At 47.2% G+C, this 16,575-nt stretch overlaps 1 protein-coding gene across 2 annotated transcripts in view; it reads left to right on the top strand.

The window, feature by feature from the left end:
* The window catches only part of arhgef18b (rho/rac guanine nucleotide exchange factor (GEF) 18b), a 94,641-nt gene that overhangs the window by 76,056 nt on the left and 2,010 nt on the right, over positions 1-16,575 (top strand). For both annotated transcript variants that reach the window (XM_071346444.1, XM_071346443.1), the window contains one exon: positions 8,769-9,111. In XM_071346444.1, the coding sequence (XP_071202545.1) occupies positions 8,769-9,111 (343 nt within the window). The remainder of the gene's footprint in view (positions 1-8,768; positions 9,112-16,575) is intronic.

Genomic DNA, 16,575 nt, shown 5'->3' with positions numbered 1-16,575 from the left:
ATCTGAATACAGTTCTAGCTAGTCAACCAGGAAGCCACCCACACAGGGAAATAGTCTCTTTCCTTCTCTCTTTCCATCTCTTTTACTCTACGACAACAGCAAAAACTTGTATTGTGTGAGTTTATTTTAAATGGAGTGTCGTTAGCTCAACTAGTGGAAGTCTATGGGAACAGCTAACACAGTACTAGCATGCAGGTGACATGAATTACCTGCTACATTACAGCCACATATCATTAAATGTATCTGGTCTTTCACGCCGGCAGGCGGGACTGTGTTTCACCCGGAACATTCTGCAGACAGACGGATGCCCCTGATAGCCAGAGCTGCTTTGTGGGTATTATTTGGTTTGACTTCAGATGGCTAACCCAGTCAATTCAAGTGAGGAGTTGACTACCACAACCACTACATTGTTCAGGTATGACATGGCATCTCTGGCTGGCTACTAGTCAGATCAAGGCCTAACGATGAGGATCTTTGGCAATGTCCGTGGCTGGAAACAGGTCTCTCTGTGGTGGCGTAATGCAGAGAGTGACTAAGTGACTTCAGAGAGTGACACAATTTGTTTTTAGTGAGTGAAGTGATGAGAGCATTTTATTTGGTACAAATCAAGTTCTAGACCTCAGCTGAATCTGGTAATGAATGGTGTGGCTGTTGAACAAGTGGAGGAGACTAAATCACTTGCCGTTACCTTAGATTGTAAACTGTCATGGTCAAAACATATCGATTCAATGGTTGTTAAGATGGGAAGCGGTCTGTCCATAATAAAGAGATGCTCTACTGACACCACACTCCACAAAGCAGGTCTTGCAGGCTCTAGTTTAACCGAATCTTGATTATTGTCCAGCCATGTGGTCAAGTGCTGCAAAGAAAGACCGAGTTAAGCTGCAGCTGGCCCAGAACAGAGCGGCACGTCTTGCTCTTCATTGTAATCAGAGGGCTGATATAAATACTACCCATGCCAGTCTCTCCTGGTTAAGAGCTGAGGAGAGACTGACTGACTGCACTTCTTGTTTTTATAAGAAACATTCATGTTGAAAATTCAAAAATGTTTGCGTAGTAAATTTACACACAGCACCGACACACACACTTACCACAAGACATGCCACCAGGGGTCTTTTCACAGTCTCCAGGTCCAGAACAAATTCAAGGAAACGTACCGTATTATACAGAGCCATGAGTGCATGGAACTCCCTTCCATCTTATATAGCGCAAGTGAACAGCAAACCTGTTTTCAATAAACAAATAAAGCAACGCCTCTCCCCCATGTGACCTACTTGTTGTGTGTATGTACTGTGTGTGTAACTGATGTTTTTCCAGCTCTGAGTAAGAACTTGTTTTGGCCTGGCTGTTTCCTCCCAGGCAGATGACATTAAACACAGCAGCCTTTTCATTTGAAAATCAGTGACACACACACTGCTCTGGGCTGGCCTCTGAGCCAAGCTGATAACATCACAGGACATTTAATCAAGATCTGTCATTACTGCTCTTCAGCTAACCTTTAGCCCTCATTAAGAAGACTTCTTTAGGCTATATTGTCATAATGTTTATTTATTATTATATATTTTTTACCCCTTTTTTCTCCCCAATTTCGTGGGATCCAATTGGTAGTTACAGTCTTGTCTCATCGCTGCAACTCCCGTACGGACTCGGGAGAGACGAAGGTCGAGAGCCATGCGTCCTCCGAAACACAACCCAACCAATCCGCACTGCTTCTTGACACAATGCACATCCAACCCGGAAGCCAGCCGCACCAATGTGTCGGAGGAAACACCGTACACCTGGCGACCTGGTCAGCGTGCACTGCGCTCGGCAGGAGTCGCTAGTGCACGATGAGACAAGGATATCCCTGCCGGCCAAACCCTCCCTAACCCGGACGACGCTGGGCCAATTGTGCACCGCCCCATGGGCCTCCCGGTTGCGGCCGGCTGCGACAGAGCCTGGACTCGAACCCAGAATCTCTGGTGGCACAGCTGCGCCACCCGGGAGGCTATGTTGTCATATTTTGATACTCAAATGTGTATTTATTTAAACTGTTGTGTCTGCTCTTCAAAGGTCTAAAATCTAATCTCAACTGATCACACTTAGGCGATGCTATTACAATACACAGCACCCAGCTAGCTAACTATCACAATACACAGCACCCAGCTAGCTAACTATCACAATACACAGCACCCAGGTAGCTAACTATCACAATACACAGCACCCAGCTAGCTAACTATCACAATACACAGCACCCGGCTAGCTAACTATCACAATACACAGCACCCGGCTATCTAACTATCACAATACACAGCACCCGGCTAGCTAGCTAGCTATCACAATACACGGCACCCGGCGAGCTGGCAGTCGCAGTACACGGCACCCGGCACTCGGCGAGCCAACTATCGCAGGACATCACTGTATCCGGGATCCTTGGGACATCCCAATCTTTGACGTTACCCCATTTGAAGTTGAATTGTAAAATGGTTAAGGTTAGGTAAGGGTTATGGTAAGGATAGGGGTGAACTAGAATCTGAGTTTACAGGAGACGTTCTCCTTTAAAGGGACACTTCAGGATTTTGGCAATGAGGCCCTTTATCTACTTCCCCAGAGTCAGATGAACTCGTGGATTCCATATTTTATGTCTCTGCGTGCAGTTTAATGGAAGTTGCTAACTAGCGTAAGCGCAATTATGGGTATCTGCTAGCAGCTATAGACTTCCAGGTATTGTGTTTACACTAGTTGGCATTGGCTCGCTAAACTACCTCTAACTTCCTTCATACTGAACCCAGAGATTATAAAAATGATATTCACGAGTTCATCTGATTCTCGGGATCCCTTTAAGTCCAGAAAGCAGCCATTCACCAGCTTTTCAAACTTAGTAATGGCAAAATACGTTCGGTACTTACCAAAGAATGGAGTTTTGCTGAGCAACTATCGTCATTACTGCCGTCCCGGCCGCATGTACAGTACCAGTGAAAAGTTAACACACCTACTCATTCCAGTGTTTTTCTTCATTTTTACTATTTTCTACATTGTATAATAGTAGTGTTGATATTGGGATATGGAGAAGGGTGAGCCGGTCAAGGATCGATTCAGACTAGGTGGTAAATTGTATGACAAGCGGCAGTTTATTCAGAGTAAAGATATCTGGTACAAGCGTGCACGGACTCGTTCATTCAGCTCATAAGGAACCAGCAGAAAGAGCCCCGAATACATGATGCATAGACATTTTATACAGTAAAAAATGTAGGTTGAGTCTAGAAGTTCTGGTCCTCTGTTTGGTCCTGAGTTTGGTGTCATCTCTCCTGATAGGTCCTGTTGGGCGGGGTGTCCTCCTTCTGGGTCTTGCAGTAGAGTTCTGTGTTTCCAAATGTTCAGCTAAGCAGGAGATTTGGTGTGTGCGTCTGTGTGTTCCTGTTTCCAAAGTCTGGTGTGTCAATGTGGCTCATGTTGTCACAAGATATGTTGTCAGTGATCAGCAGGGGCGCTTCCTGATATTCTCAGTGAGTGGAAACATTGAGTAATCTTGTGTAAGCTGTGTTGTCAGCTATCTGCTCTCATGCATGTGTGTGTAATAAGCCTCATGTGAAATAGGGAAGTCCTTTGTGTTATAACAGCTTTATCATAGTGCTTAAGGTTATAGCTTTGTTATATGTTGTATATATGTTAGAAATTATTACAGTAGTGAAGACATCAAAACTAAGAAATAACACATATGGAATCATGTAGTAACCAAATAATTGTTAAACAAATCAAAATACATTTTGTATTTGAGATTCGTCAAAGTAGCCACCCTTTGCCTTGATGACAGCTTGGCATTCTCTCAACCAGCTTCATGAGGTAGTCACCTGGAATGCATTTCAATTAGCAGGTGTACTGTAGAACAGTGGGTTTTAAGTGGGTTTTAATCCGTTATTTGTTTACATGAATATATTTAGTGTTTAAACAAAAAACAAAAACTTTTTAAAAATAGATTATTATTTATTTATTTTTACCTTGAAAATTCTTCTGAAATTCACTGAGTAAGATGGTCGTCCCGTTCCTCCTCTGAGCCTCCCCTGCTGTAGAGGTTACCAGTCTGTCTGCATCACTGCACACTTTGCTCTGCACTCTAACGTAGGCACCTTAGTGCAGTGTTTTGACCCTAACGTGGGCACCTTAGTGCAGTGTTTTGACCCTAACGTAGGCACCTTAGTGCAGTGTTTTGACCCTAACGTAGGCACCTTAGTGCAGTGTTTTGACCCTAACGTGGGCACCTTAGTGCAGTGTTTTGACCCTAACGTGGGCACCTTAGTGCAGTGTTTTGACCCTAACGTAGGCACCTTAGTGCAGTGTTTTGACCCTAACGTAGGCACCTTAGTGCAGTGTTTGGACCTAACGTAGGCACCTTAGTGCAGTGTTTTGACCCTAACGTGGGCACCTTAGTGCAGTGTTTTGACCCTAACGTGGGCACCTTAGTGCAGTGTTTTGACCCTAACGTGGGCACCTTAGTGCAGTGTTTTGACCCTAACGTGGGCACCTTAGTGCAGTGTTTTGACCCTAACGTGGGCACCTTAGTGCAGTGTTTTGACCCTAACGTAGGCACCTGAAAGTAATCAAGGTGAAGGATCGCTGCATGGCCCCCCCCCCCCCCAGGCTTGGTCACGTATTCTATTCATTCAGTGTCACTGTATGATGTTTTGTAAATGGAATGATTCATTCTTTCTCACCTCCCCACTATAACACAGTAGCTTAGGTGATGTGTGGTGAGCTTGCTGGCATACAAACGCTGCTGTGGCATCACTCGGGTGGGTCAGAGTGCTTCAGTACATTCCTCCTTTGCAATGAGTCCACTCTTCTTACTATGTAAAGGGACTTAGACAATGTTTCAATCACAATATCCACTCCATTTTCAAGCCATTCATCAACTCCACATCTTTCTGCTGTCTGTCTCCTGATCCAACTTCTTCTATATATTTTTGGTGTATTGACATTTTGAGGATATTGGTATATTGACAGTGAGGAAATTGGAGGTGAGAGAAACAGTTGGAAGGGTGGACGCTGGTATTGAAACTCTCTGCACTTCCTGGTCGCCCTCTGTGATATCATATGGCTTTCTGACAGTGTTGTCGTGGTCTGTCAGTCTGAGTGGTTCTACGGATAACTCTGTCAAGGCCTCTGGGGGGTCAAGGCCTCTGGGGGGTCAAGGCCTCTGGGGGGTCAAGGCCTCTGGGGGGTCAAGGCCTCTGGGGGGTCAAGGCCTCTGGGGGGTCAAGGCCTCTGGGGGGTCAAGGCCTCGGGGGGTCAAGGCCTCGGGGGGTCAAGGCCTCTGGGGGTCAAGGCCTCTGGGGGGGTCAAGGCCTCTGGGGGGTCAAGGCCTCTGGGGGGTCAAGGCCTCTGGGGGGTCAAGGCCTCTGGGGGGGTCAAGGCCTCTGGGGGGTCAAGGCCTCGGGGGGTCAAGGCCTCTGGGGGGTCAAGGCCTCTGGGGGTCAAGGCCTCTGGGGGGTCAAGGCCTCTGGGGGGTCAAGGCCTCTGGGGGGTCAAGGCCTCTGGGGTCAGCCAGGGCTCTTAGTTACTTCCTCTCCTCCAGGTAATAACTGTTATGTTCCTTACATCAGGCCTGTAAACCTGTACTCACTCACACCAGACCTGCTATCCTCAGGGCACACATTCTGTTGTCTTCAGTATTAGCAATCCCATGTTAGTGTGCAGTGCTCTGACCCTACTCTGAATTATGTAGCTTACATTGAGACTGAGAAGAGGATGATTTCTGAGGCATTTTGTGTTTTTTTTAAATAAAGGTTTGTTTCAGTCAGAGTGGTGGTGCTAGTACTATGAGCTGTTCTGTTTTCTTTTCTTTTCTTAGAGCAGACAAGTTAGCCCCCCCTGCTTGAACAGGAATAAGCCCTGTTAGCTATTTGTGTTAGGGGTTCGCAGCTCCCTTCCCAAGGCATTGTGTATACGGAAACAGGAAACCCACCTGTCTCAGCTGCTGAATATGTGCTGGTGTTGAGTATCCAAGGAGTCTGATGATGAGAAAAAGCCTCTATGTATAATTAGCCGTTCGGCAGGCAACCCATCACCCTCTCATTAATAAAGCTGCTGGAGCCCAGCCAGGCCTAATTGTGTATGAGCTGTCAGTCAAGTCTTTGTGCTCCCTGTATTTTACCCCTGGAAACCCCGTATTTACCATGTCTTTACCATGGGCACCTTGGGGAGGAAACAATGGAACATCTGTGGGGGTGTGCGAGTGTTGAGAGAGAGAGAGGGGAGAGCACTAGCCAGCACAGAACCCCACTGCATAACTGAGTTATCACCTCGGGGCACTTCTATCCTCCAGAGCTGAGCGGGCTGCAGCCTCAGAAAGAGGCCTCAGTGTTCAGTGTATTCAGTGTTACCTTTCACAAACAGACATGCATCCACTCGCTCAGCCTGGTGTACCCACTCGCTCAGCCTGGCGTACCCACGCACTCAGCCTCACACTGACTAAGCATGACCGACTGACACACATGACACATGTCTCCCGTCATCCCTTCCACCCCTCACACAGTGGCCCTTGCCCTGGGATGCTAGGTCATGCCCCAGCGGTCACATTGGCTGCTAGCAGGCAGGGGAAGTCCCCTAATACAGCTGGACACAGCCCTCTGGGACCCAGGCTCGACCAGCCCTCTGGGACCCATGCTCGACCAGCCCTCTGGGACCCAGGCTCGACCAGCCCTCTGGGACCCAGGCTCGACCAGCCCTCTGGGACCCAGGCTCGACCAGCCCTCTGGGACCTAGGCTCGACCAGCCCTCTGGGACCCAGGCCCGCCCAGCCCTCTGGGACCCAGGACCGCCCAGCCCACTGGGACCCAGGCTCGACCAGCCCTCTGGGACCCAGGCTCGACCAGCCCACTGGGACCCAGGCTCGACCAGCCCTCTGGGACCCAGGCTCGACCAGCCCTCTGGGACCCAGGCTCGACCAGCCCTCTGGGACCCAGGCTCGACCAGCCCTCTGGGACCCAGGCCCGCCCAGCCCTCTGGGACCCAGGACCGCCCAGCCCACTGGGACCCAGGCCCGACCAGCCCTCTGGGACCCAGGCCCGACCAGCCCTCTGGGACCCAGGCCCTCCCTGGCATCCCATCTCCTTCTCCACACTCATCAATCATACTGGAGCTGGACTGTCTGTCACTGCACAGGTTCTCAGATGTATGGCAGCGGGCGTGCGTGCCAGCAGGACAATAAACTTGTGGTTTATTGACTTAATACACTTTTATTGGAGATCGACGACCTCCTACACTTTGCGGCTTCACTCAACTTTCTTCGAAGGTGGTTATTAGTGTGACAATGCAGACAGTGTTTTAGAGTTTTATTTTTGTTGCTTTGGGATTGTGTTGTAAAAGCCTGTTCCAAAATGCCTGCTCAGCAGAAAGAGCAGCATGTGTTTCTGATTGCTCTTCAACAGATTGTGTTTCCTTTAATGGTACAGCGGCTCTGTTAAGACGCTGCTGTCGCACGGCGCCGGGTGCCGGGCTGGCCCTTTAGAAGCAGGGTTCAAAGATACCTCAACAGTCATTTAAATATAACAAGCTGCTCTCTCTCTCTGCTGCACACTGCAAACCATGGCTGCCGTGCACAAACATAACATTCCAAAGCAAGAGGGTTCCAATTTACATGGCAAACCAAGTTAGCTCAGAGCCATAGAACAGAGATCAACAAACTATTATATTATGTTGTTACCACAGGTTCCATGACAACAGTATTCTCTTTTATGTTGTTACCACAGGTTCCATGACAACGGTATTCTCTTTTATGTTGTTACCACAGGTTCCATGACAACAGTATTCTCCTTTATGTTGTTACCACAGGTTCCATGACAACGGTATTCTCCTTTATGTTGTTACCACAGGTTCCATGACAACAGTATTCTCCTTTATGTTACCACCGGTTCCATGACATCCTCAATCTAAAGCCATGTAATTGTCCTGCACATTTTGGTGCCAACTCAAATATCTATATCCTGAGTTGAACTTGTTGAAACTACTTGCACATGTGACTCAAAATGGCTTCTCATCCTCCACTTTTATGTTATTAATTGTGTGTGTGTGTATGCACAGTGCGTTCGGAAAGTATTCGGACCCCTTGACTTTGTCCCCCCAAAAATTACTTTACAGCCTTATTCTAAAATGTATTTAGTTTTTTTTCTCATCAATCTACACACAATACCCCATAATGACAAAGCAAAATCAGGTTTTTAGACATTTTTGCACATTTTACATATGTATGCAGACCCTTTACTCAGTACTTTGTTGAAGCACCTTTTGGCAGCGATTACAGCCTAGAGTCTTCTTGGGTATGACGCTACAAGCTTGTGACACCTGTATTTGGGGAGTTTCTCCCATTCTCTGCAGATCCTCTCAAGCTCTGTCAGGTTGGATGGGGAGCGTCACTGCACAGCTATTTTCAGGTCTCTCCAGAGATGTTCGATCGGGTTCAAGTCCGGGCTCTGGCTGCAGAGATGATTGTTCTTCTGAAAGGACTCTGGAGCTCTGTCAGAGTGACCATCGGGTTCTTGGTCACCTCCCTGACCACGGCCCTTCTCCCCTGATTGCTCAGTTTAGCCGGGCGGCCAGCTCTAAGAAGAGTCTTGGCGGTTCCAAACTTCTTCCATTGAAGAATGATGGAGGCCACTGTGTTCCTGGTGACCTTCAATATTGCAGACATTTTTTTGGTACCCTTCCCCAGATCTGTGCCTCGACACAATTCCTTCGACCTCATGGCTTGGTCTTTGCTGAATGAATGAACGCTGTCTCTTTCCCCCTCCCAGGTGATGCCCTTCTCTGGCAGTCTAAATGGGGATCTCCTGCTGGGCGTGGGCAGTAGCGGCAGCGTCGGATCAGACCTCTCCGTCCCCCAGAAGGCCCTTGTTCGTTCCAGCCCTTCTGTGGCGCCCGCAGACTACCTGGAGCGTCCTGAGGTTCTGGCTCGGGGTCAGAGCGCCAACGCCACGGCGCTGCCGGTGAAGAAGGAGGTGCCTCTCCACCTGTGCAGCACCACCAACCAGCAGCACAAGCAGGTGGGTGTCCAGCAGCAGATCCCCACCAAGCTGGCAGCCCTGAGCTCAAAGAATTCGAAGAGTGCCAAGGCCACCCATCGCACCGACAGCACAGGTAAGACCAGCCACAACACAACACCACCACCCTACAGTAGGATAGCAGGTCACTCCCTACTAATGATGTAATGTTGATGTAATGTCGGTCTATGATGTAATGATGATGATCTAATGTTGAATCCAAGATGGCGTCACAGTCGGACGTCTGTTTTTGTCTTGTCCCGTGTATATATCGTTTTCTTCGTGTATATTTTTAATTTTCATTTCCATCTACGGACTGAACATACTCTCCTGCAACCCGCCTCACCCAATGTGGTACGGATCTGCTACCCCCACCAGAAGCTAGCCAGCTAACTAGCTACTAACTAATAGTCAGTTAGCCACTGCTAGCGGTCATCACCGTTAACTCGGACATCAGCCAGCCTCAACCTGGTCAATTCTTGCCAGTCTGCACAGCGCGATATCAACCCAGAGCATATCGGACTGCTTTTTCTCTACCACATCTCCGGATTCCTACCGCAAGCGCTGAACCTTCACACCTGATCATCGCAGATAGCTAGCTGCTATCCGACTGGCTACTCCTTGCTAACGTCTCTGTCCCGAGGCAAGCACCAGTTAGCCTGGAGCTAGCCTCGAGCTAGGCCCATCTCCCAGCTAGCCGAAGAGGTCCATCAGCCAATTCTTGGGCTACAATACCTCTTTTGCCAATTGGCCTGGACTGCCGACACGGAGCCCCGCCGATCCATCACGACTGGTCTGCCGACGTAACCGTCCGAGGAGATTTCAACAGGCTCTTCCGTTGCGACGTCCCCGGAGGCCCATCTGCTATCCCCGGCCCGCTAGCTGTCTGAATTGCCATGTCTCCAGCTCGCCTAGCGTAGTAGTGACTACTGAATTGGCTCCCTGACTCATATATTGCTACTCACTGGACCCTATGATCACTCGGCTACACACGCCTCTCACTAATGTCAATATGCCTTGTCTATTGCTGTTTTGGTTAGTGATTATTGTCTTATTTCACTGTAGAGCCTCCTGCCCTGCCCAATATTCCTTAGCTAGCCCTTTTGTTCCACCCCCCACACATGCGGTGACCTCACCTGGCTTAACTGGTGTCTCTAGAGACAAAACCTCCCTCATCGTCACTCAATGCTTTATCTCCACTGTACTCACATCCTACCACACCCTTGTCTGTACATTATGCCTTGAATCTATTATTCCGCGCCCAGAAATCTGCTCCTTTAACTCTCTGTTCCGAACACACTAGACGACCAGTTCTTATAGCCTTTAGCCGTACCCTTATCCTACTCCTCCTCTGTTTGTCTGGTGATGTAGAGGTTAACCCAGGCCCTGTAGCCCCCTGCACCACTCCCATTCCCCAGGCACTCAAATTTGTTGACTTCTGTAACCGTAAAAGTCTTGGTTTCATGCATGTTAACATTAGAAGCCTCCTCCCTAAGTTTGTTTTATTCACTGCATTAGCACACTCTGCCAACCCGGATGTCCTAGCCATGTCTGAATCCTGGCTTAGGAAGGCCAACAAAAATCCTGAAATGTCCATCCCTAACTATAACATTTTCCGACAAGATAGAACTGCCAAAGAGGGCGGAGTTGCAATCTACTGCAGAGAGAGCCTGCAGTGTTATGTCTTACTATCCAGGTCTGTGCCCAAACAATTCAAGCTTTTACTTTTAAAAATCCACCTTTCCAGAAACAAGTCTCTCACCGTTGCCGCTTGTAAGAGACCCCCTTCAGCCCCCAGCTGTGCCTTGGACACCATATGTGAATTGATCGCCTTCCATCTATCTTCAGAGTTTGTGCTGTTAGGTGACCTAAACTGGGACATGCTTAACACCCCGGCCGTCCTACAATCTAAGGTAGATGCCCTCAATCTCACACAAATCATCAAGGAACCTACCAGGTACAACCCTAAATCCGTAACCATGGGCACCCTCTTAGATATTATCCTGACCAAATTGCCCTCTAAATACACCTCTGCTGTCTTCAACCAGGATCTCAGCGATCACTGCCTCATTGCCTGCGTGCGTAATGTGTCCGCGGTCAAACGACCACCCCTCATCACTGTCAAATGCTCTCTAAAACACTTCAGCGAGCAGGCCTTTCTAATCGACCTGGCCCGGATATCCTGGAAGGATATTGACCTCATCCCGTCAGTAGAGGATGCCTTGTTATTCTTTAATAGTGCTTTCCTCACCATCTTAAATAAGCATACCCCGTTCAAAAAATGTAGAACTAAGATCAGATATAGCCCTTGGTTCACCCCAGACTTGACTGCCCTTGACCAGCACAAAAACATCCTGTGGCGTTCTGCATTAGCATCGAATAGCCCCCGCGATATGCAACTTTTCAGGGAAGTCAGGAACCAGTATACTCAGTCAGTTAGGATAGCTAAGGCTGCTTTTTCAAACAGAAATTTGCATCCTGTTAAACTAATTACAAAACGTTTTGGGACACTGTAAAGTCCATGGAGAATAAGAGCACCTCCTCCCAACTGCCCACTGCATTGAGGCTAGGAAACACTGTCACCACCGATAAATCTACGATAATCGATAATTTAAATTTTTCAACGGCTGGCCATGCTTTCCACCTGGCTGGCCCCTCCCCCCGCTTCTCCTTCTCCCAAATCCAGACCACTGATGTTCTGAAAGAGCTGCAAAATCTGGATCCCTACAAATCACCTGGACTAGACAATCTGGACCCTCTTTCTAAAATTATCCGCAAAAATTGTTGCAACCCCTATTACTAGCCTTTTGTATTGTCTGAGATCCCCAAAGATTGGAAAGCTGCCGCGGTCATCCCCCTCTTCAAAGGGGGAGACACTCTTTACCCAAACTATTACAGACCTATATCCATCCTGCCCTGCCTTTCTAAAATCTTCGAACGCCAAGTTAACAAACAGATCACCTTCTCCACTATTCAATCTGGTTTCCAAGCTGGTCATGGGTGCACCTCAGCCACGCTCAAGGTCCTAAACGATATCATAACCGCCATCGATAAAAGACAGTACTGTGCAGCCGTCTTCATCGACCTGGCCAAGGCTTTTTACTCTGTCAATAACCGCATTCTTATCGGCAGACTCAATAGCCTTGGCTTCTCAAATGACTGCCTCGCCTGGTTCACCAGCTACTAATCAGATAGAGTTCAGTGTGTCAAATCAGAGGGCCTGTTGTCCGGACCTCTGGCAGTCTCTATGGGGGTGCCACAGGGTTCAATTCTCAGTTCAATGATGTCGCTCTTGCTGCTGGTGGTTCTCTGAACCACCTACGCAGGCGACACCATTCTGTATACTTCTGGCCCTTCTTTGGACACTGTGTTAACAAACCTCCAAAGGAGCTTCAATGCCATACAACACTCCTTCCGTGGCCTCCAACTGCTTTTAAATGCTAGTAAGACTAAGTGCATGCTCTTCAACCTATTGCTGCCCGCACCCGCCCACCCAACTAGCATCACTACCCTGGACAGTTCTGACTTAGATTATGTGGACATCTACAAATACCTACAGTTGAAGTCGGAAGTTTACACACACTTAGTTGGAGTCATTAAAACTAGTTTTTCAACCACTCCACAAATGTCTTGTTAACTAACTATAGTTTTGGCAAGTCGGTTAGGACATCTACTTTGTGCATGACACAAGTAATTTTTCCAACAATTGTTTACAGACAGATTATTTCACGTATAATTCACTATATCACAATTCCAGTGGGTCAGAAGTTTACATACACTAAGTTGACTGTGCCTTTAAACAGCTTGGAAAATTCCAGAAAATTACGTCATGGCTTTAGAAGCTTCTGATAGGCTAATTGACATAATTTGAGTCAATTGGAGGTGTACCTGTGGATGTACAGTGGGGAGAACAAGTATTTGATACACTGCCGATTTTGCAGATTTTCCTACTTACAAAGCATGTAGAGGTCTGTAATTTTTATCATAGGTACACTTCAACTGTGAGAGACGGAATCTAAAACAAAAATCCCGAAAATCACATTGTATGATTTTTAAGTAATTAATTAGCATTTTATTGCATGACATAAGTATTTGATACATCAGAAAAGCAGAACTTAATATTTGGTACAGAATCCTTTGTTTGCAATTACAGAGATCATACGTTTCCTGTAGTTCTTGACCAGGTTTGCACACACTGCAGCAGGGATTTTGGCCCACTCCTCCATACAGACCTTCTCCAGATCCTTCAGGTTTCGGGGCTGTCGCTGGGCAATACGGACTTTCAGCTCCCTCCAAAGATTTTCTATTGGGTTCAGGTCTGGAGACTGGCTAGGCCACTCCAGGACCTTGAGATACTTCTTACGGAGCCACTCCTTAGTTGCCCTGGCTGTGTGTTTCGGGTCGTTGTCATGCTGGAAGACCCAGCCACGACCCATCATCAATGCTCTTACTGAGGGAAGGAGGTTGTTGGCTAAGATCTCGCAATACATGGCCCCATTCATCCTCCCCTTAATACGGTGCAGTCGTCCTGTCTCCTTTGCAGAAAAGCATCCCCAAAGAATGATGTTTCCACCTCCATGCTTCATGGTTGGGATGGTGTTCTTGGGGTTGTACTCATCCTTCTTCTTCCTCCAAACACGGCGAGTGGAGTTTAGACCAAAAAGCTCTATTTTTGAATCATCAGACCACATGACCTTCTCCCATTCCTCCTCTGGATCATCCAGATGGTCATTGGCAAACTTCAGACGGGCCTGGACATGCGCCTGCTTGAGCAGGGGGACCTTGTGTGCGCTGCAGGATTTTAATCCATGACGGCGTAGTGTGTTACTAATGGTTTTCTTTGAGACTGTGGTCCCAGCTCTCTTCAGGTCATTGACCAGGTCCTGCCGTGTAGTTCTGGGCTGATCCCTCACCTTCCTCATGATCATTGATGCCCCACGAGGTGAGATCTTGCATGGAGCCCCAGACCGAGGGTGATTGACCATCATCTTGAACTTCTTCTATTTTCTTCTATTTTCTAATAATTGCGCCAACAGTTGTTGCCTTCTCACCAAGCTGCTTGCCTATTGTCCTGTAGCCCATCCCAGCCTTGTGCAGGTCTACAATTTTATCCCTGATGTCCTTACACAGCTCTCTGGTCTTGGCCATTGTGGAGAGGTTGGAGTCTGTTTGATTGAGTGTGTGGACAGGTGACTTTTATACAGGTAACGAGTTCAAACAGGTGCAGTTAATACAGGTAATGAGTGGAGAACAGGAGGGCTTCTTAAAGAAAAACTAACAGATCTGTGAGAGCCGGAATTCTTACTGGTTGGTAGGTGATCAAATACTTATGTCATGCAATAAAATGCAAATGAATTACTTAAAAATCATACAATGTGATTTTCTGGATTTTTGTTTTAGATTCCGCCTCTCACAGTTGAAGTGTACCTATGATAAAAATTACAGACCTCTACATGCTTTGTAAGTAGGAAAATCGGCAAAATCGGCAGTGTATCAAATACTTGTTCTCCCCACTGTATTTCAAGGTCTACCTTCAAACTCAGTGCCACTTTGCTTGACATCATGGGAAAGTCAAAAGGAATCAGCCAAGACCTTTTGTAGACCTCCACAAGTCTGGTTCATCCTTGGGAGCAAATTCCAAACGCCTGAAGGTACCACATTCATCTGTACAAACAATAGTACCCAAATATAACACCATGGGACCACGCAGCCGTCATACCGCTCAGGAAGGAGACGCGTTCTGTCTCCTAGAGATGAACGTACTTTGGTGAGAAAAGTGCAAATCAATCCCAGAACAACAGCAAAGGACCTTGTGAAGATGCTGGAGGAAACAGGTACAAAATGATCTATATCAACAGTAAAATGAGTCCTATATCAACAACCTGAAAGGCCGCTCAACATGGAAGAAGCCACAGCTCCAAACCCGCCATAAAAAAGCCAGACTACGGTTTGCATCTGCACATGGGGACAAAGATCGTACTTTTGGAGAAATGTCCTCTGGTCTGATGAAACAAAATTAGAACTGTTTGGCCATAATGACCATTGTTATGTTTGGAGGAAAAAGGGGAACGCTTGCAAGCCGAAGAACACCATCCCAACCGTGAAGCACGGGGGTGGCAGCATCATGTTGTGGGTGTGCTTTGCTGCAGGAGGGACTGGTGCACTTCACAAAATAGATGGCATCATGAAGTAGGAAAATTATGTGGATATATTGAAGCAACATCTCAAGACATCAGTCAGGAAATTAAAGCTGGGTCGCAAATGGGTCTTCCAAATGGACAATGACACCAAGCATACTTTCAAAGTTGTGTCAAAATGGCTTAAGGACAACAAAGTCAAGGTATTGGAGTGGCCATCACAAAGCCCTGACCTCAATCCCGTAGAAAATGTGTGGGCAGAACTGAAAAAGCGTGGGTGAGCAAGGAGGCCTACAAACCTGACTCAGTTACAGCAGCTCTGTCAGGAGTAATGGGCCAAAATTCACCCAACTTATTGAGGGAAGCTTGTGGAAGGCTACCCGAAACATTTGACCCAAGTTAAACAATTTAAAGGCAATGCTACCAAATACTAATTGAATGTATGTAAACTTCTGACATTTCACATTCTTAAAATAAAGTGGTGATCCTAACTGATCTAAGACAGGGAATTTTTACTAGGATTAAATGTCAGGAGTTGTGAAACTGAGTTTAAATGTATTTGGCTAAGGTGTATGTAAACTTCCGACTTCAACTGTTGGTGTCTGGTTAGACTGTAAACTCTCCTTCCAGACTCATATTAAGCATCTCCAATCCAAAATTAAATCTAGAATCGGCTTCCTATTTCGCACCAAAGCCTCCTTCACTCATGCTGCCACACATACCCTCGTAAAACGGACTATCATACCGATCCTTGACTTCGGCGGTCATTTACAAAATAGCCTCCAACACTCTACTCTGGATGTAGTCTATCACAGTGCCATCCGTTTTGTCACCAAAGCCCCCATATACTACCCACCACTGTGACCTGTATGCTGTCGTTGGCTGGCCCTCGTTTCATATTCGTCGCCAAACCCACTGGCTCCAGGTCATCCATAAGTCTTTGCTAGGTAAAGCCCCACCTTATCTCAGCTCACTGGTCACCATAGCAACACCCACCCGTAACGCGCGCTCCAGCAGGTATATTTCGCTGGCCTTCCCCAAAGCCAACACTTCCTTTGGCCGCCTTTCCTTACAGTTCTCTGCTGCCAATGACTGGAACGTATTGCAAAAATCACTGATGCTGGAGACTTATATCTCCCTCTCTAACTTTAAGCATCAGCTGTCAGAGCAGCTTACCGATCACTGTACCTGTACACAGCCCATCTGTAAATAGCCCACCCAACTACCTCATCCCCATATTGTTATTTATCCTCTTGCTCTTTTGCATACCAGTATCTCTACTTGCACATCATCATCTGCACATCTGTCACTCCAGTGTTAATGCTAAATTGTAATTATTTAGCCTCTATGGCCTATTTATTGCCTTAACTCCCTACTCTTCTACATTTGCTCACACTGTACATAGATTTTTCTATTGTGTTATT

Source organism: Salvelinus alpinus, chromosome 16 (assembly GCF_045679555.1).
Source record: "Salvelinus alpinus chromosome 16, SLU_Salpinus.1, whole genome shotgun sequence".
Lineage (NCBI taxonomy): Eukaryota > Metazoa > Chordata > Actinopteri > Salmoniformes > Salmonidae > Salvelinus > Salvelinus alpinus.
Note: the sequence above shows the minus strand (reverse complement) of the source record. Positions and strands in the feature narration are given on the sequence as shown.